The sequence below is a fragment of the Phodopus roborovskii genome, unplaced genomic scaffold (assembly GCF_943737965.1).
Source record: "Phodopus roborovskii unplaced genomic scaffold, PHOROB, whole genome shotgun sequence".
Lineage (NCBI taxonomy): Eukaryota > Metazoa > Chordata > Mammalia > Rodentia > Cricetidae > Phodopus > Phodopus roborovskii.
Window position 1 is genome coordinate 24,547,713 of NW_026126433.1, and position 21,548 is coordinate 24,569,260.

At 41.5% G+C, this 21,548-nt stretch overlaps 1 protein-coding gene across 1 annotated transcript in view; it reads left to right on the forward strand.

The window, feature by feature from the left end:
* The window catches only part of Colgalt2 (collagen beta(1-O)galactosyltransferase 2), a 103,826-nt gene extending 83,020 nt beyond the window's left edge, over positions 1 to 20,806 (forward strand). The window contains exons 7-12 of the mRNA XM_051185988.1: positions 554 to 630; positions 4,464 to 4,570; positions 14,010 to 14,142; positions 15,232 to 15,359; positions 18,466 to 18,672; positions 20,158 to 20,806. Coding sequence (XP_051041945.1) covers positions 554 to 630; positions 4,464 to 4,570; positions 14,010 to 14,142; positions 15,232 to 15,359; positions 18,466 to 18,672; positions 20,158 to 20,434 — 929 coding nt within the window. The 3' untranslated portion in view covers positions 20,435 to 20,806. The remainder of the gene's footprint in view (positions 1 to 553; positions 631 to 4,463; positions 4,571 to 14,009; positions 14,143 to 15,231; positions 15,360 to 18,465; positions 18,673 to 20,157) is intronic.
* The last annotated feature ends 742 nt before the right edge of the window (positions 20,807 to 21,548 follow it).

Consider the following 21,548-nt stretch of genomic DNA (forward strand, 5'->3'; position numbering starts at 1 on the left):
GAGCAGACTAACAGCCAGAAAGCTGGGAACTAATAAGGATATATGTTTTGAGAAAGAGCCAAATGCTGTTGAGAAGCCAAGCGAAATGAGGATGAAGACGTGACCCTTGGAAATGTCAAACTAGAACACTGTAGCAGATGCTCATGCCTGTAATCCTAACACTTAGGGGCAAGGCAGCAGGCTCAAGAGTTTCGGGCCAGCCTGAGCTACATAGCAAGTCCCAGACTATCCTGGGCTACAGAATGAGACCCTGTCAAGAGAGGAGTGGAGGAATAGAAAGAGAGCTGATTTCAGTTTTCATAAGAAGCACTTTAATGCAATGACAGACACAAGCCGATTGGAATTGGTGAAGAGAAGGCAAGGGTGAGATGAGAAAAAGGGACCTTGACAGGTGTGGAATAAAGAAATGGATGGTGTTGCTGGAGGAGCCGCAGAGCAGTTGTCCCGACCCTGAATGTCAAGCATGGGTCTCCATCCTAGAGTCTCAGTGCTGGAACAGGTCTGTTCCCCAGCCCTTTCTCTAACATAGCACTCTGTTTCTTCTGTCTTCCAGTTGATCGTCCTCCAATGGAACCGTCACAGTTTGTGTCAGTTGTCCCTAAATATCCAGACAAGATGGGATTTGACGAGGTAGGAAAGTGTGTGTGTGTGTGTGTGAATGAGTGACTATGCACATAAGTGCACAGACTTTTGTGTTCATGTTGAAATAAAACATCAGACACCTGTCTGAGAGCAAGCAGGCCAGCTTGGCCACTGAAAAGGCACTGAGGACTTGGATTTGTTGTCATTCTATCTTCTGCTCTTCACAAAGGAGGATCATAGAAAAATGAGTCAAAAAGAATGATTTAGCAATGAATGTGACTTTGCTGTGTACTTTTTATTGAGGTCCAAGGGTAAGGTAAAGAAGGTTTATGTTCTAGGTTCTAGAGACATTGACTTTATTCTGCCATTGGTGAGTAGATGGAAACTATTCTACTAGAACATTCAATGCTTTGTTTTCTTTCTACTTTTCTTCCATGGAAAAAGGTTGGAGCACAGAGTTGAAAAGACAAATGAAGAGAGAAACATGTTCTACAATTCTGTCTTTCAGCAGACAAGAACTTTTGGTAGTTCCCTTAGGGCAAATCTATGTGCAGTTGTGTGTAAATAACAAAAGAGAGGCGGGCCTTCTGCTCCTCAGTAGAGCACTTTCTGGGGATAAGTAAAGGCCCTGGGCTCAATACCTAGCACCCCAAATGAAAGAGAGAAAGAGAAAGAAAGGAGTAGGGAAATGGGGAGAGAGGAGAGTGGTGAGGGGAAGGAAGGAGGAAGAAAGGAAGGGAAAGAGGGAGGGAGAGAGGGAGGAGAGAAGGAGAGAGGAAGGAAAGGAGGGAGGGAGGGAGGGTAGGAGGGAGGGAGAGAGGGAGGCAGGCAGGCAGGCAGAACATAAAGAGGTGATTTCTTGGTAGTGTGTACAACAGATAGATGGTCAGCAGGGCGGGAATTGCAAGTGTATGTCGCTGAGCCCTTGCTGGCCTCTTATGTGGCTGCTGGTCAGTACTGAGGAGCTCTGTGGTCTGGAGCTATGACCTGCCAGGAGTCTACAACCTGAGACAGAATTCTTCCAGAGGGTCTGGATTTAAGCCAAGCACTGTACTTTGAACTCAGTGCACATTAATGAGAGAAAAATACCTTATCATATTAACATCTGTGTCCCCAAAAACATGCCCATCCCAAGGAGCTAAAGGGACAAGGAACTGGGATCTCTTCTATAAAACTTACTTGAAGCTAGACTTCAAGTATAAATAGACTATTCAGCCTATTTCTATTTACTAAAATTAGTAAATAGTTCCCCAAACTGACCAGAGCCACAAGGGTGGGCGGGCCCTACCTGGGTGAACCTTCCCCATCCCTCCTTTCACCCCCCCTCCCCTCTGCTTCCTCCCACTTGCTCCTACTGAGTGCAGCTCTTATTCCACTGGGTGCTGAACTCTCCTCATTGCTGAAGAGAGAGCGCTCAAGTGTCTTTTCCTATCTCCCTTTTTCCTGGCATCATATTTCTGTGAGGACCAAATCCCAGCAAATGAAACAAAACCAGGACCATCTGGCTCCGCCATGGGCAGGACCTGGTGTTAGGCCAGCCCTAGAAAGTAAGGCCGGCAGGGCCTCTGCTTTCCACAGCCGGGGCGGGGCCAGCAGGGATAATCATCTCTCTGTCTGCAGCAGACTTGGGCTGTGGAAAAGGGGTGTCAGAGGCCATTTCTGTCCTCCCATGCTGTGGCCTGGTTGCAAGTGTCTGACTGCATTTGGCTGTCAGTTCTTTGCTCTGTTTACTAAGTATGAGCAAGCCGTCTGTGTTTTTCCTTCGTGGCTACTGACTTTATTGCCCTTGCCCTGGCAGGGCCCAGGACAGCACTATTATTTACTGAAAGCTTCCTCAGGTGGTAGCCTCTAGTTTGCAGGGAACCTTTTGGATGCTTCTCTGTTTGCTTTGTTTTGCTTTGCTTTGTCTCCTTGGGTGACCCCAGATGGTTCCCTGGTTGCACAGAGGATGTGCATTTCCTTCCTAAGTCTGTAAAACCTGGGAAGGGAACATAGTCCTTGACAGGAGTCTAGAAAGGGAGGAAACGAAGCATGAAGAAACAGTGCTTTGAGCTATAAAGTCCCAATATACAGCACATAGATACAGTGGCTTTTTGTTGTTGTGTTTTATTAATTATTATCCAGTTGGGTAAACCAAGGAGTCAAATCCTGCTGCACAGGCCTGCCAGAGCCCCATCACACAGAGATGTTAAAAGAAGGTTCTGTTGCCCCATGAACCTATGTGTGAACAGGGATGAGACCTATTTTACAAGGGAAAATATCAAGCTTAGTATAACGTCTGATCCTGCTAAGACATATATTTTAAATTATATTCAGGATGATCACTGAGCCAAAGCTCTCAATATAATATAACTTGAGCCCCAACCTGATTATAGGATGAAGTCAGGATGAAGCCAACTTTATTATAAGAGATAAATACAAGTTTTCATGGGTCTTGAGGGATGGCTTTGCTCAAACACCTCCTTTTCTAGAGAGCAGAGCTAATGACCCAGAGGCATTTAATGTCTTCGCCAGAGTCATCCAGAGGGTTAGTCCTCCGCCACGTCCCCTGCTTAATCAGGAGGAGATGAGTGTCCTCTGCCCTGTTCCTGTAGGTTTTTCCTTCACTGTGACATAAATTCCTGCTGGCAGCTAACATCTCCTGATGTCAAATTGTTTAATATTCAAAGTCAGTTCATTACCGCTTGTACCAAGTGGCCCCTATTCAAATGATAACTTATAGATGGATAAGATAATTATGTGGGTGAAAGTACCTTCTTCTAAGCTAGAAGACGTGAGTTTGATCCTTGGGACCCACATGGGAAGAGAGAACTAACTCCTGTAGATTGTCCTCTGACCTCCACACATGTGCCACGCATTTACACTATACACACTAAATAAGCAAACAAACATAAAGTGCTAACTTACCTGCAACTGTGTTCAGCAGGCTTTCGTTGCCTTGTGTTATCTATGTATTAGCACTGATGTCAGTCGGCATTGACAGGTCAAAGTGAGGGGTATGGGGGCACTCAGCACTCACTCAGGAACATGATGTTCCTTATTCACAAGCCCACAGATGTCCTTTCTAGAGCACACTACAAAAATTCATCCCCATTGTGCACTATACTCTCCTCCGTCGAGGGTAACCCCCAAGATCGAGGGTAACCCCCAAGAGAATGAATAGCCTTGTTTTCTTCAATTTCTTTTCTCTCTTAGCCCCAGAGAGCTGAAGAATTCTGACAAAACAAACAAAACAATCCTCTGAAACTGAGATCTTGGCACTCATCCTCAAAGTGAACTCCATGAAGACTCAGATTTCTGTTAGTTTTTGAAAGATGTGAGGCTTACCTTTTAGGATGTGAGCTGTGATGATACCGAATCCAGTGCTTATGGGGTCGAGCCACGTGGTCCCAACTCCTGGATGAGGAAACTAAGGCATAAGAGCAACAGGCCTAAGACAAACAGCAAACAACATTTCAAAAACACAAGGATGCTGATGCATTCAGTCACTTGGTTTGATTTAGCCATTTGGCAAACTACTTCCTTCCAGTCAGGGCTGTGTGCGTGCAGTTTCATTCACCTTTGGCCTTTGGGGTGGGTTTTTTTCCCCCTTTATTTTCTCAAGAGTAGAGAGAATACATTTATCAGTGAATATCAGGGAAACAGCAGGTTAGGCCACTGCTGATGGCTGCATTTAGAAATCATCTCCATTGTGATAAATAGCAACCCCACCGCACCCCATGAGCCTAATAAGGAAATACAACACTGTACCACAGCTTTCTTCTCATTCCTTATTCTGCAAACCCCTCCGGTCCTGACATTTGTTTTGCTCAGCTTTTCAATCAACCTAAAATAAACCGTGAGTCACTTGTGTCTCTTTCCCCTTTTGCTTCCTGCATTAGATTTTCATGATTAACCTCAAACGCAGGAAGGACAGGCGGGACCGGATGCTGCGCACACTCTATGAGCAGGAGATTGAAGTCAAGATCGTGGAGGCTGTCGATGGGAAGTGAGTCTTCCTTGCAGGTGTGGTTGGAGCAGGGTGGTGCCTTCTCTGACTGAGGAGTCCTAGAGCCAGGGGCATGGCCATGGAGGACAGATGCTTGGGAGGATGCCCATAGTAGCAGTCATGCTCATTTCTGCCTGTTGAGTGGGCTTAGGACCCATTCCCCAGCCAGTGACTTATGAGTCTCACACCACTAGATGCGACTGTCCTGTCTCTGTCCATTTCTCAGAGCTGTGGTGGTTTCCAATTTTCTCTCATGTAGTAGAGGGGATGTATTTGGAATTGTGTTCAGGACTGAAGAAAACAAACAAACCAAGCAAATAAAAGTCTACGTGTCCTGTTGCGTGAGACACCTAGATTACACTGGGTCTGACCACAGTGGCCATTTTTCCTGGGAGTATGACAGGAAAATCCTACACATCCAGAACTGACTATAACTCAGGCTAGCCTTGAACTTGTTATTCTCCTGCCCCAGCCTCCAGAGTGCGGAGGGGGTTTACAGGAGTGTGCCAGTCAGTTTTGATTTCCTACATTTAAGCCTTTGATCCAAGCTGAGCTAAGTATTACCTGTGATGTGAGGCAGGGATTCCCTTCTTGTTTGCATGTGGTCATTTGCCTTTCCCTGTACCACTTACTTAAAAACTTCACTTTTCCCTCTGGATTCTTGGAACCTTTGTCAAAAATCAGTTGACCATAAATGTAAGAGAATACTCCTGACCTCTTAATTTCATTAAATCAATCCACACAGTCATCTTTATGCTAGTTCCACGTTGACTTCATGGCTGTAGCTTTTGAGCTTAAGGAAGTGGGAGCCCTGCACCTCTTTTACTGTTTAGCAAGGCTATTTTACCTATCATAGGTGCCTGGTGTTCTGTGAGTTTTAATTGCTTCTCTCTCTCTCTCTCTCTCTCACACACACACACACACACACACACGCACGCACGCACGCACGCACGCACGCACGCACGCACGCACGCACGCACACACACCAGCTTGAGTTTTGAGAGGAACTGCACTAAATCTGCAGATCAGGTGAAGGAATGCCAGGAATCATCAGTCACTTGATTTGCTAGATCTATGCCGATTCTTCGAATGACACTTTGTCGTTTTCAGTTTGTAAATCTTTCATTTACGTTAGATTTATTCCTTGGCATTGTTGATGACATGGTGATATCATCATTTCCTTAATTTAATTTCTGAATATTTAATGCCAAATGTATACAAACACTATAGGTGTTGTATACTGATTACATAATCTGCAACCAAATTTATCGTGTGTGTGTGTGTGTGTGTGTGTGTGTGTGTGTGTGTGTGTGTGTGTGTGTGTCCATTGCTTTGGTTTTTCTGTAGGCAAGACCTTGTCATTTACAATTGGAAAAAGTGTTACTTCTTCTTTTCCAATCTGGATAGTACTTATTTCCTTTTCTTACCTTATGACCCTGGCTATTGTCCTGAGTACAGCGATAAAAAAGAAATGATGAAAACTGACCCTTCTGTCATATGATCATATTCCTGATCTCAGAGAGAAAGCATCTAGGTTTTTCTCTTGTAAGTACTACATTAGAGATGCAATTTTATACAGTTGATAGTGTATACCTTTTATTACTGTTTTCTTGTCATTTTTTTTATTATTTTTTCTTATTTTACATATCAATCCCAGTTTCCTCTCCCTCCCATCCTCCCATGCCCCCAGACCCTCCTCCCTCCCCATTCCTAACCCACTCCACAGGGAGGGCGAGGCTTACCAAGAGGGATTATCAAAATCTGTCAAGTTATTTGGAGTAGGACCTAGGCCCTCCCTCCTGCCTCTAGGTTAAGGGAATATCCCTCCATGGGGAATGTGCTCCCAAAGTCCTTTCATGCACCAGAGATACATCCTGGTTCCACTGTCAGTGGTCCTGTAGACTGTCCAGGCCTTATAACTGAGACCCATATTCAAGGGGTCTGGGTCAGTCCAATACTGCTTTCCCAGCTATCAGTCTGGGGTCCATGAGCTCCCCCTTGTTCAGGTCAGCTGTCTCTGTGGGTTTCTGTAGCCTGGTCTTGACCCCTTTACTTATCACTCCTCCCTCTCTACAACCAGGAGTTCAGCTCATTGTTTAGTTGTGGGTGTCTGCTTCTGTTTCCATCAGCTACTAGATGAGGGCTCTATGATGGCATATAAATGAATTATCAATCTCATTATCAGGGAAGGACATATAAGGTAGCCTTTCCACTGTTGCTCAGATTGTTAGTTGGGGTCATCCTTGTAGGTCTCTGGACATTTCTCTAAAGTCAGTTTGATTGAGTTGGGGGACAAATAGACAATAGTGAAAAAAGGAAATACCATAATAGAGGGTGCCATTCTAGGTTTGAAGATTTGCCACTGTTTTATTGAGTAGTTTTGCATCAATGTTCATGAGGGATATTGGTCTGTAGTTCTCTTTCTTAATCATGTCTTTGTGTGGCTTGTACCAAGGTAATTGTACCCTTATAAAAAAGAGTACAGATTTTCAAAGTATGACCTGAAGAGTCTCTGGATGTCCCTCTTTTCATTTCTAATTTTGATGATTTGCATGTTCTCTCTTTGCTTTTTGGTTAGTTTGGATAAAAGTTTGTCTACCTTGTTGATTTTCTTAAAGAATCAACTCTGTATTATTTTCCTAGTTTCTACTTTATTAATTTCAGCCCTGAAATTGTTTATTTCCTGGCATCTACTCCTCAGGGGTGAATTTGCTTCTTTTTTTTCTAGGACTTTCAATTTTGCTGTTAATTCTCTAGTGTGACTATCCTCCATTTTCTTTATATGGGCACTTAGTGCAATGAACTTTCCTCTTAGCACTGCTTTCAAAGTGTCCCATAAGTTTGGGTGTGTTGTGTTTTCATTCTCATTGAATTCTAGGAAGTCTTTAACTTCTGTTAGTTCTTTTGTTTCTTTGTTAAGTTTCTGTCTGGTGGTCCTGTCTAGTGATGAGAGTGGGGTGTTGAAGTCTCCCGTTATGAGTGTGTGAGGTTTTATGTGAGGTTTGAGTTTTAGTAATGTTTCTTTTAGGAGAGTGGGTGCCTTTGTATTTGGGGCATAGATGTTCAGAATTGAGACTTTGTACTGATGGATTTTCCTGTGATGAATATGAAATGACATTCTTCATCTCTTTTGATTGATTTTGGTTTGAAGTCTAACTTGTTAGCTATTAGGATAGCTACACCTGCTTGTTTCTTGTGTCCATTTGATTAGAAGATGTTTTCCCAACCCTTTACACTGAGGTAGTGTCTGTCTTTGAAGCTTAGATGTGTTTCTTGTATGCAGCAGAAGGATGGGTTTTGTCTTCTGTCCATTCTGTTACCCTGTGTGTTACAAGCAGGTTTTCCCACCGTCCTGGTCCCAGAGCTGCACCAGCCCCAAATAACACACAGAGACACTGAATTAGATATAATGTTGTTGGCCTATTACTAGCATTACTCATTGGCTAGCTCTGTCTTAATTATTAACCCATTTCTATCAATCTAAGTATTTCCACGTGGTCTTATCTTACCAGAGAGAGGGTCTGGAATTCTGCTCTCAGTCCTACATCTCTCCTACTTCTCCCCAAAACCTCCTTCTCTCCTATTCCTGCCTATCTTGTTTTCCTATTGGCTAACAGTGCTCTCATTAACCAATATGAGAAACATCCTTACAGAATGACATCTCCCATCATTTCCTCTTTTCTGTCTAAAATAAAAAGGGTTTTAACCTTAACATAGCAAAATATGTAACAAAACAGTTATCAAATAAGAACCACAGTTAACAATGTTTAATCTATTAACATTTAGCAAGATTTAAAGTAAATATTCCATCACCTATTCTATCTTTGTGAGTCTAAAGTCTTATAGGTAACTTATCTTTAATCCTAACTAAGGAAAAGTATAACCATAACTATCTGTCTTCAACTCCTTCAAAGACCACAGAAGGATACTATATAAACTCTAGAAATGACAGAGACATCTTGCTACCTGATCAGTCACCTGAAGTTCTGTAATGTTCCATCTATAATAGCAATAGTGTGTCTGGCAGACTCCTCAGCAAAGCAGGAAACTAAACTGTCCACCTGTATTGGCAGTTTGTCAGTCATTTTTCTCTGTGTCCTGCAGAATGTCTGGCAGACTCTTCCATGAAGCAGGAACCATGTAGCAATGTCCATCTTGAATCAGAAGTCACTTTCCTGTGGGTTCTGCATGTCCAGTTTATACAGCATAAAATCAAACAGTCCAGACAAGAAAAGTATCTTGTCCAAATGGCTAGTCTTGCCATGTTGAAAGCAAACTTCATAATGCATTTCTTCGATGTCCATCTTCCTTTCTGAGGCAGGTGGTATTGCCAGGAGCAGTTACATCTCACTGTCAAGAAAAACCCTAAACCATTTTAAATGCCATATTCTGTATGTCTTTGAAAGGTTTGAAGAATCAAATACATCTCTGTATATCTAGAAATCTAACTAACTTAACTATAAGTTTCGACAATTATAGGTAACTATCCATAATCTGTACTAAATTATACATTACATTTCTAAATGAGCTATATAAACACAATACCTAAATAAGAGGAGAAATATACATATCACAAAATTAACCTTATATTGTATCAATAAATGAAAATCTATTCCAAAACAAAGTATTCATATCTATACCATAATCCCCTTTTTACCTTTAAAGAAATTGGTTGTGATCATTAACTATTTATTAACCAACCATATTAAATGAAAACAAACATTTATAGACAATATTTGGGAATTTGGGCATTGTTCTTTCCAAACTGCTTCCTGCTGGTAGGGGGCACTGTCTTGGGGATCCTAAGAAGATACAGAAATCCTGGCTGTAGTCTGCAAGGCTGTCTTGTCCCAGCTGTTTTGAATGTTGTATCACCTGGGACACTGTTTCAGGGGGTCTTGTTTGATCAAACCATGTTAGTCTGGAAGGAATCCATAGCTTTTCATTTTCTGTGGAAACAAAAATAGAAATTCTTTTCCCCAGTAACCTGTCCTTAGACTTACATTTTGGAGTTAAAGCCTTTATAAAATATATAAATTGGATTAATTTAGCAGCATTGATAATCGAGTATATTGTAGCAATTATTCCTTCCTTAGTAATTGAGCAATTTAAAGACAACACCATAGCAGACAGTATCCAGACTCTTTCTGTGCTTTCCATCATCACGTGGCTTATTACTCTACTTTTTTTTTTTTTACTTTTATTTTTGTATTTTTTTGAGATAGGGTTTGTTTATGTAACTTTGGCTGCCCTGGAATTTACTCCGTACACCAGGTTTACTCTGAAATCACAGAGATCTGTTTGCCTCTGCCTCCCAAGTGCTGGAATTAAAGGTGTGTTGCCACCATATCCAGTTACTCTCTCCAGCTGAATTGTTAGCAGCACTTCTTAAAAGCCATGCAATTTTTTTTTCTGCTTATGCTGAGTCAGGAAGCCTCCCTTAAAGGAGCTGCGCAAATCTCTGCTTGTCTCTAGCAAAACGGAGCCCAACTGAGAAAAAATGCTCCTACCAAGAAGCCTTGCTTGTCTCTGTTCTTTTGTTAAGTTTTATGTGGAAGATCTTAGTAGCCATTTTGAGGCGCCATTTTGTTATGAGCATGTTTTCCCACCTGCCTGGTCCCAGAGCAGTGCCAGCCCCAAATAACACACAGAGACACTGTATTAGATATAATGTTGTTGGCCTGTTACTAGCAATACTTGTTGGCTAGCTCTGTCTTAAATATTAACCCATTTCTATCAATTTAATTATTTGCACGTGGTCTTACCTTACCAGAGAGACAGTCCGTTGTTCTGCTCTCTTAGTCCTACATGTTGAATCCTCCAACCTCTGCCCAAAAACTCCTTGTCTCCTAGTCCCGCCTTGGTTTCTTATTGACCAACAGTGCTTTATTCATTAACCAATATGAGAAACTTCTTTACAGAATGGCAGCTCCCATCACCTGTGTCTTTTTATAGGCGAGTTAAGAACATTCATATTGAGGGAAAGTAAGGGCCATTGATTGTTAATTCTGTTTGATTTAGATTTGTTGGTGGTGGTAGTATTGTGAATATATTTGTGCTGCTTTTTCTTTTGAGTTCTGGTAAATTGGAATTATCTATTGCCTATGTCTTTTTGAGTGAAGTTAACTTCCTTGGGTTGGAGTTTTCCTTCCAGAACTTTCTGCAGGACTGGGATATGTATTGTAAAAATCTGTTTTTTGTTATGGGATATCTTGTTTTGTCCATCTATAGTGATTGAGAGTTTTCTTGGATATAGTAGCCTGGGCTGGCATCCATGGACTGTTAGTATTTATCTATTCAGGACCTTCTGGCTTTCAGAGTTTCTATGGAGAAGTCATAGGTGTGTCTTTATATGTTACCTGGCCTTTTCCCTTTGCTGCTCTCAATATTCTTTCTTTATTCTGTATGTTAGGTGTTTTGATTATTATGTGGCAAGGGAACTTTTTTTTTTTTTGGTCCATGGTGTGCGGTATGTTCTTCTTTGGATTGGGAAAGTTTTCTTCATTGATTTTGTTAAATATGTTTTCTGCACCTTTGAGCGGGGCTTCTTTGACTTCTTCTATGCCTATTACTATGAGGTTTGGTCTTTTCATGGTGTCCCACACTTCCTGGATGTTTTCTGTTAAGGATTTGTTAGATTTAAGATTTTCTTTAGTCAATCAATCTATTTCCTCTACTTTATCTTCAGCGCCTGAGATTCTGTTTTCAATATTGTATTCTGTTGGTTATGCTTGCATCTGTAGTTCCTGATCATTTGTCTCTATTTCAGTTTTCAGGTCTTGAACTGTTTGAATTGTTTCCTTCATCTTTTTTCTTGTTTTTTTTTTTTTTTTTTCTTTTTTTTTCCTTTCTTTAAGATTGTTCATTTTTTTTTTTTTTTTTTTGCATTTTTTGCTTAGTCTTTTCCTCTATTTCTTCCAGTTTTTTGTTTTTGTTTTTCCTTCTTTTTCTTCCATTTCTTTAAGGGATTTTCTTATATCATCTTTGAGGGCCTCTATCATTTTTAGGTCATTTTCTTCTGCTTCATCTGCTTTGGTGTGTTCAGGTCTAGTTGGTATGGAGTCCCTAGATTCTAATGGTGTCATACTGGTCTTTCTATTGTTGAATATTTTCTTGTATTGCTGTCTTTCCATAGCTTCTTCCAGTGGGTGCAGGTGGAGTCTCTCTCTCTCCCCTACACCCTGGTGGGTGTAGGTGGGTCAGGAGTTTAATGTCTGTAACTCTGGATGATCAGAGCTCTCTTGAAGGTCTCTCAAAAGAGCCATAGCAGGGCCAATGATGTGGGGAAGGCAGGCTCCAGATGCTCTCAAGCACTCAGGCAGAAGGAAGTCGAATGAGCCCATAGGTCAGTTGAGGGCAGGCTCCAGATGTTCGCTTGTGGAGGGGCGGGTCCAGTATGCACAGAGCCAACCCAGGAAGTTCCAAGGAGAGGGTGGGGGTGTTGGACCCACGCTCTGGTCAAAACACTCACCCCAAGTAGTGGGCCCAGCAGGGCCAAGGATGAGTTCTTGTAATTTCTTAACATGAAAGTTTGTCAGATACATCTTCTGTCAAGATCATCACAAAACTTCTTGTCTATCTTCACATGTTAAACCATACTTGCAATCCTGGGAAAAAGATTTCACCTAGTCATGCATACAATCCCTCACTTCTGTTGCTAGATTCTACATTCTAGTATCTTCTTGAAGATTCTACACCTATAGTAATAGGAATATTAGCCTGTAGCTTTCTAGTTTTCCTTCATAGAGTCACTTGGGATTGGTTCTCTCCTACTCTATTTGTTTTGAAAAGGTTGTTAAGAACTTGTTTTATTTCTCCTTTAAACATCTGGCTTTAGGCTTCTATTTGTGGAATATTTCAGATTACTAACCCAACTTTTTTCCTTGTTTAGACCTAGTCAGAATTTCTTATTTTTCAAGCACTTTCATCTTTGTATAAATTTGCATTAATCTAGGTTTAAAAAAAAAAACTGGCAAACAAGCATTTCTATAAGGAAAATAGTATACCTGCTCTTTCATTCTTGAATTTAGTAACTTAATAGTAGTAAATGAGTGTACTTACTTTGTTTATTTGTGTATCTAGGTGAAAGATTGTTAGTTTTGTTGTTCTTTTCAAATAAATAGGCTGTGTGTGTGTGTGTGTGTGTGTGTGTGTGTGTGTTCTGTGTTGTTTTCTATTCTATAATTTATTTATTCCACTATAGTCCTTACTGTTCTTGCTTCCCTACTTAATGTCAATTTAATTTGCCTTTTCTTTTGCTAGTTTTCAAAAATGGTTGGGTAGGTCACATGTATTCCTTTATAATGAGATTGTTACAGCTGTAATTGCATATCTAAATACTGTAGTAAGTGCAGTTTGTAAGTTGCAATATCCCATATTTTCACTCATTTCAAAATATTTTCTAATTTCCTTCATGATTTCTTTTTTAGTCATTGATTATTTAAAAGGGTGATAATTTCATGGGTTGTGAATTTCTCAGTTTCTGTTGTTATTGATCATTCTACCGTATCATTTTAATTTTTGGAGGTTTGACTTATAGTCTTTGTGGTCTTCATGGTCTAACACATGGCTTTCTTAAAGAATATTCCAGGTACACTTAAACACTTGCTTTGCTATCATTGAACGGCGTGCTCTACAGATGTTTGTTAAGTCTAATTGACTTATAGCATTATTCAAGTTTTATTTATACATTAAGTGTTATGTCTTCCTAAATGATTTATCATCTCTCATTGTCTTTAGAATACATTTTCTCTACAGGTTTGTTTTTTCTGATTCTAACCTAACCCTTCATCTCTCTTATGGCTACTGTCCACATTGTGTATGGTTTTTCATCCTTTTACTTTCAATCTATTTGTGTTTTGAATTTGAATCCCATCTCTTGTGAACAGCATGTAGTTGGGTTGTTTAAAATCCTTGCTGTTAATTGCCGTGTTGAATCCCTTTGCCCTCACTGCCCTTCTCCCTGGCTTCTAAAGGCTTAAAGCAGGAGGGGAGAGACTGGGGTCTTTGGGACTTTGTTTCTTGTAAGATTACAGCCTTACATATAGTTTTCTCTCCAAGAGTCTCAGAGACAGAGATTTTCAAAAACCCACATTTTAAACATCTTAGTCCTCAGTTTTTTCCTTTGAACTTTTTTTGTAGCCTCTCCTGAGACCTAACTGGTGATGCTGCCCAGATAACTATAATGTTAAAGCTATCAGACGAATATCTGCAAAGAGGGCTATTCACAGGGAATGAACCCAAAGTCCACCAAAACTGATGTGTTTCTCCATGTTTAGAGGGGCTCTACAGAAACATGCTCTCTCTCTCTCTTTTCCTCTCCCTTTCCCTCTTCTCTCTATCCCTCCCTACCTCCCTAGTCTTTTCTTTTCCTCCCCTCTCTGGAGTGGAGATACCTTGCTTGACTTAGATATGTTCATGCGTGTTCTTTGTCATGTAGGGCACTCAACACAAGCCAGCTGAAGGCCTGGAACATTGAAATGCTACCAGGGTACCGTGATCCCTACTCCTCGAGGCCTTTAACACGGGGCGAAATTGGCTGCTTCCTTAGTCACTTCTCTATCTGGAAAGAGGTAATTCTTTAGAGGAACATGCTGGTAATGGAGAAGAGGGAGAATGGAACTTTCCAGATGGATTAGAACCAGATGCAAAAGGAGCCTATGATTGTCTTAGAAGTATGCTTAAATGTTGCTCTTGCTTTGTGCATCCCATCAGCCCAAGGCCAGCAACAAAGACACTAGGATGGTGGTCTCAGTGCTACTTGGGATGGTGGCAGGTGAAGGTATTCATACCGTATGAACTTTATTTTTTCTTAGTTCATCTTCACTGTAAACAGGAATTGTTTGTGTATGTCTGTAATGTTATCATTTATCAAATGAATTCATGCAGGAATCACACAGAAGGCATGTGAGACAGGGTGAGAAAGGGTGGGTTCTTTTCACACAGGCAGAAATTATTAACTGTCTCAGGTAAGAAGAGTCAGAGCCATAGATCCTGTGTCTTATTTCTCCAGATACTAGCAGGGGTGGCATTGGAATGCAGGGTACACGAACAAGGCTCAATTCCCACAAAAAAGGAGAATAACAAAAAGCAAAACAAAAACTAAATGCAGACCCCCTTGGTGCCCTCTCTCCTTTACTGACCCAGTGTTTTTTTTTTTTTCTTGTTTCTTCTTTCCTTAAGCTTAAATAAAACATCACAGAAACATATAGAAGTATGTAGCTTATAAGGTGCTGTCAGTGAAATCTCACACATAGAAGACACCCATATTAATAAATACTAGATCAAGAAACAGAACAGGTGACAAATGTACCAGAGGTGTCCCCCACTGCACAACACTCTGGCCAATATCCCCAAGGGCTATCACCATCCTGGCCTCTGAGAGCATGGTCTGGCCTGTCTCTGTACTGTTCTTTATTGAGTGGCACCACACAATGCATATGACACCTCAGTATTGTGTATGAGAGACATTAACTTGCAAGATTGCTGGGACTGTAACACCAATTTAACTGTAGATCATCTGTCCTCTTTGCTGTGACTATGGCACATTCATCTACACATCCTGCTGTCAACAGACATTTTCTTGAATCCAAGCTATGTGCTTTCACAAATGAAAATGGGTATCAGAGTTTTCAGCCTTTCCCCACTGGTGGCCTTTACAGGTTATTGACAGGGGACTGGAGAAGACGCTCGTCATTGAGGACGACGTGCGTTTTGAGCATCAGTTCAAGAAGAAGCTAATGAAGCTGATGGATGACATTGACAAGGCTCGGCTGGACTGGGAACTGATGTGAGTCACAAGATGGGTAGCACTCAAAGGCAGTCTTTCCCAAGCACAGAAAGCCCACCCCCTGGCTGGTAGGAGATTCTCGCTTCCTCCCATTTACCTGGTTTTCATACCACAGATGTTTCCAGAAATAAGAAGTAGGGAGAGGTTGGGCAGTTGTTTTTAGCGCCATCTACTTTCCAAGGTGAGAAACTATAGGTTTTTTTTTGTTGTTGTTGTTGTTTTGTTTTGTTTTGTTTTGTTTTTATGAGATTGGAATTGGCCAGACCATCAGGGACCTCATGACAAAACAGTGGAAATTTCGCCTGCAAAGCAAAGTTGCCTGTGGGCAGGGCGTAAAGAGGGAGTAGGAGGCATTCATTAAGGGGCTAATGCAAACTTGAACCTCAGCTCCCAGGATAAGGGTTGCCTTTGCAGTCCTGATGGTGTGGGTGAATGTGGGAGGCTCAGATGAAAGCTCATGCATTGGGATGGGGTTGTCTAACAAAGGCAAACCCTGATGCCTGGGCTTGGGGCAGGAGGCCAGGCTCACTAAGAGAGTGCTGGCTCAGCACTAATATTAGTTAATGCTTTGTCTCTTGCATCTGGGCTAGCATCTTTTCTTTCTCCTTCCTCCTTTCTTCCCTTTCTCCCCCCTCCTTTTCTTTCTCTTTCTTTGTAAAATAATCAGTGCTTTCTGTTCCCTCCAATGAGGCGGAAACATCCTAAGGTCCCCATCTGTGTATCTAAGGTAATACTGTCAAATCAGAGCCTGCTCATTTGGAACAAGCTTTGCTTGTCTTTCCGTCCTCATCATAGAAGTTAATTTTGGACTCTGGTGGAAGACCTGTTTCACAGAAAATGCCTGTTCTGACCTTTAAAAAAACCCAGTGATGGCCCAACTAACTCATAGAAAATAGACCTCAAAACCAGTACAATGTACTAAAAAAGAGACCTTCCCCTGTCAGACTTGAGTTATGTAATCCATACTCTATACTGTTGAGATCACTGCTCTTCAGCCCGTCTGCCTCTGTGCTGTGTAGCCTGTGGTAAAGCCTCATGCCCACATAGACTGGAAGACATGTTGCGCTCAGGGGGCACACAGAAAGGCAACTTTGACTGACACTTGATAGTCACAGAAAACAGTCCAGAACACCTAAAGCAGATGTGTTCGGAACACATCCCTTCTCATGTGTGGTGTGGTTGGTATATTCTCAGGGCAGAGTGTCATCAGATCCAGGAAGGAAGGATGGACAGCTGTCCTGATAACGATGAGAAGAGTAAAAGAGTATTCTAAAATGTCACAGATCTTAAAGAACTATTAACTGACTTATTGTTTCCAAAATAAAGAAATAATAAATCGGGACAGTCTAAACAGTCACTAGACTTATCTGGGGAGTTTTCTTCAGTAAGAAATATAGTAGGGGCCAAATATGTTATTTCAAATTTTCTGACCACGTTGAAAGTTAAAAAAATGAGGTTAAAATGTTTTATTTAGCCAAATATATCCAAATATCACTTTTTTAGCATGTAAGTAGTATTTCTAACCATTAATGAAATAGCTTATAATGTGTAACCATCTTTAAAGCCCTATATGTAATTATACCCAGAATACACTTAAACCCAGGAAATAAAATGTCAACTGTTAAACTGTAGTCCTACAAATTAATAAACTTGCTTTTCCAGAAGAAAAGCATTTTACAGAGCTAAAATATCCAAATTGTAACTTCTTTCTAAAATTCTTTTTAAGTTTTGAAACTATAATATAATTTCATCATTTCCCCCTTTCCCTTTCCTCTTATGTAGTTCTCCTTTCTCTCAAATTCATGGCCTTTGCATCCTTTTTTAAAAATTATTGTTACATACAATATATATTCTATATATGGATATAAACATATATTCCTAAATATGTAAATATGACTTGTTTAGTCTGTAGAATGTTGTGAGTATGTATACGATATCAGGGCTGACCACTTGGTAATGGGTACCCAATCTGGAGGTCTTCCCTGGGATGAGGAGACTCTGTCTCCTGCCCCCTCAGTTTTCCTGAGTCTCCTGTAGCTCTTTATCTAGGGTTGAAACGCCATGAGATTTCCCCCCATCTATATTAGCATGCCTATTGTTGCCATCCTTATTCAGGTCTTATTTAGGCAGCCATGTTGTTGAGGCTTCATGGGTGTGGCTTCCCTGTCACTCCTGAGAGATGCAGTCTCATAGCAGACATCCTGTGCCTCTGGCTCTTAGGATCTTGCCTCCCCTTCTTCCATGATGTTCCCTAAGCCTTAAGTGTAGGGACTGTATTGGAGGTGGGTCCATTGGGGCACCATCTAAATCAGAAATTAAATTAGTAAGATTATAAACTCAATTCCTCAGCCCTTGCAGTATATTTCAAGTATTCACTAGAAGTTTCTTTGATACTACACACGAGAAATTCAGACTCTTTGATCTAAAATGACAGTGACTGTGAGAACGTATACTTGAGGTCCCCAGAAGAGCTGAAGATGGAATGTGATCTTGTTCTGCATGTCTCATGGCCTTCTTCAGAGCATGGGCAGAGTGTGAATAGGGAAAGGCTTTCAGAGTTTTCATTCAAACTGTCCAGAAGGAACCCTTTGGGGTTCTTCTTGGGTGTCTCTATCCTCTACTGCTGACTCTGTCTACCACAGCCTTTTCTATCCTGTTTACACCAGCACTTGGAAAGTGGTACCAAAAGCCTCTAAAGCTGAAACTCTAGGGATATGATGACAACAAATTCAAGATCCCCACATCTGGCCTCTTTCATTCCTTTCCAACCTCTCTAAGCACAGCTGGAAATCCCTTATCATCCCTGGGAAATCATCCAAGCAATTTTTCCATCTCTTTGCATCTTCCCTTTCTGGCTTGAAGACAGACCACTAGGCTTGAATAGTGTGCTGATAAATGGAGCCTGATAAATGGGAACTGACTTCATGAGGACCAACAACATTATGGATACTGGTAGAAGGGCCTTTGTGGTACTATATATTAGAAAAAGATACAACAGTCTGGTCTTTAAAATATCTTTTCAAACTACATAGGTGCTCTAATATTCTAATATTCAGTATCCTAGTATCAAGTTGGAATGTTTCTCCTCATCCCCATTTCCTTACAGTTACATCGGTAGGAAAAGAATGCAAGTCAAGGAGCCAGAGAAAGCTGTGCCCAATGTTGTAAATCTGGTTGAAGCTGACTATTCCTACTGGACGCTGGGCTATGTCATCTCTTTGGAGGGAGCACAGAAGCTTGTTGGAGCTGATCCCTTCGGGAAGATGTTGCCAGTGGATGAGTTTCTGCCAATCATGTACAACAAGCATCCTGTGTAAGTCTCCTACTGTGGCCACCTGTTCCTTGGGCACACACTGTTCATGAATTAAGTCTCCTGAGTAGAACTTGGTATTATTTTTAATAGTTGTATGGCTTTTCTAAAGGATCCTTCTATAATCATAACCTGGAAGGTTAAGTAATCTTTTGAACACACTGGAAGGACGAGGCAGATGAGGTGAATGCCTTGTCTAATGTCCTCTTCATTACCCAGTTCACAGGGCCACAGTCTGTCTTCTTTGATCCCATAACTTCACATCCCTGAAGCTAAATGTCATTTTCTTAAGCACCCCAGATTTGGAGCTCATTCTGCTCACTCTATATGTGTAGCACTAGTAGGCGGTGTAACACATCTTCTCAATGCTTGCTCTGTTGGAGATAACATAGACCCATGTACAAATCATCATGTATCATGATACTTATAGTCATGGAGATGGCAAGAAAATCAGGGAATGAGGAGGTGACCCCTGTGACAGACATTGATGGAAAAGGGAGTTACTCAGAATCCCAAAGGCTTATGACTGACAGACACTTATCAAATGGTCTGGTAAATGATGGTTGCCTGTCAGTCCTCACTGTAGGCTATGAACCCTTGGAGGTAGGAACAGCCACAAACTCTGGGTCCTTAGAGTATGTGCAAAAGCTGCTCAACCAGTGGGTGTCTCTTAAACTCATGAGTGGAGCAGGAGGCCAGGTTCTAACTTCAGCTCCTTCCTTCAATTGCTAAGTGATGTCCAACTCTGACTTTCATTCTCGCTCTTGAGGCTCCCATGATGCAGCTTGCTCATTTTTGTCTCCTGTCATCAACAAAAATGGAACTAGCTACAACGTCATCCTTTATGCAACATGCTTTACCTCTGAATACTGACAGATGATCTACCTCTGAATCCTGACAGAAATGTAGAGTCAAACCATTATCTCCTCAAACACAAGAGACATTAGTAGTTACTTAATTGATACTTATTTCACTCACAGACAAAGGTACTTCATCAGCATCCTTTGTGTAAGCTCCATAGGAGCCCTTGGAGGGGGACCAAGAAGCCCCTCTACCTTACAATTGCATAGAGCCAAGGTAGCAAACAAGAACTGGAATGCAATGTCCAGTTAGCATGCCTCCAAGCCATCTCCATATCAATTACCCCATTGCTGCTGTCAGGGTTTCAGGTGTCATTTGTTTATCCATGAACAGACACCGTTTGTGACATGAACACGTGCATTTATTACTAGGAGTCCAACAGTTTAACGTGAAGCTCCTTCACTAAACTGTTCTACCCAACTGCAACAGGTTGGGCCTGAACTTTTTGCTTATTTGTTTGTACAGATCTTTTGAAAGCTTGTTGTGTTTGTAGCTTAAGGTTCTTTACAAATGATACAAATTCAAAAGCAGGAATGGGTGGTTTGAGAAGTGACAAGCAGGGCCCTGTGCCCTTCCCTGTTCCCTGAGGGACCCGCCCCTCATGTGGTTGTGCACATCTTGTTACAGAGCGGAGTACAAGGAGTATTATGAACCCAGGGACTTGAAAGCCTTCTCTGCAGAGCCCTTGCTCATCTACCCCACACACTACACAGGCCAGCCGGGTTATCTGAGTGACACAGAAACTTCAACCATCTGGGACAATGAGACGGTAGCCACTGACTGGGACAGGACACATTCCTGGAAGTCCCGGAAGCAAGGACACATCCACAGCAATGCCAAGAACACAGAAGCACTGCCACCACCAACTTCTCTGGACACTGTGCCTTCAAGGGACGAGCTCTGAGAACTCCCTAGCAGTATGGTCCACATGGTTCATCACTGTCTGGCTTTTCTAAAGGGCTGCTCATCGGTTTGCTCCAGGTTTTTTTGTTTGTTGATTGGTTGGTTTTTTGTTTGTTTTTTAGAGAGATGGCAGCCATCTAATCAAAATGGTTTGATGCAATTGATCAGTATAATATACTTTGGATAGCGAAGAGTGGAGAAATTAAAAACCAAATTCCCTGGGATACCTTTACTGGAATGGCTGAGTTAAACTTCAGTCCAAATGCCCAGTTCTCACTAGCTATAGAACACTGGTTGCCACACTGATATGGCAACATGGCTTGTGTCCTTGGTGGTCCAAGAGATGGCACCACCAAGCTGCCCACCAGTAAGTAGGCAGTTGAAGCAGACAAGCCACTGGACCAGTTTACTCACCTGAGTGGTCCATTTTATGTGGCAGATGTCAAGCCATCAATACTATATTTATTGGTCTACTTTATGTGACCTTGGAAATTGGCCTATGTAACAAATGCCTGGGGATGGAGAAATCAAAACCATTAATACGGCTTTTATTCAGAGGACCTCTACCATGAGCCTACTACAAAGTGGATGTTTTATTCTTGGCCTCCTTATCCAGTGGGGTGAGTAGCTGGCTTGGGCTGAGATGTGGCTCTTGACAATCATGGCAGCTAGATTTTTCATAAAAATGTCTAGTTTCCATGTGGCTATGATATTTAGATATTTATGGAAGAAGTATCTCAACCTTTGGCATTTTTATTGTGGCTCCTTGAATCCAATATGTGTATTTATAAAGAAAACTGTAATATATACATGGTGAGGTATGGGGTGACCCCAGCCCTGTGCTGAGGTTCACTCGCTGCTTCAATACCTCCCACCCTTTGTGTCACTCCTTTGCTTGGGAATGAACTGCAGGTGTGACTTTAGTATGTCACTGTTAAGAGGCAGAACACATTCCAGGCTCACAATTGCCCTTGCATTGGACTGTCATTTATTCTGAATTATTTATTTTACAAATTTGGGGAAAAAAACATTGTCTGTAGGGTGAGGCAGAGAAACAAATGTCTCAGGCTCTCATCCTGTACTGGGGGAACATCAGTGTAGTCAGGTGTGTCCAA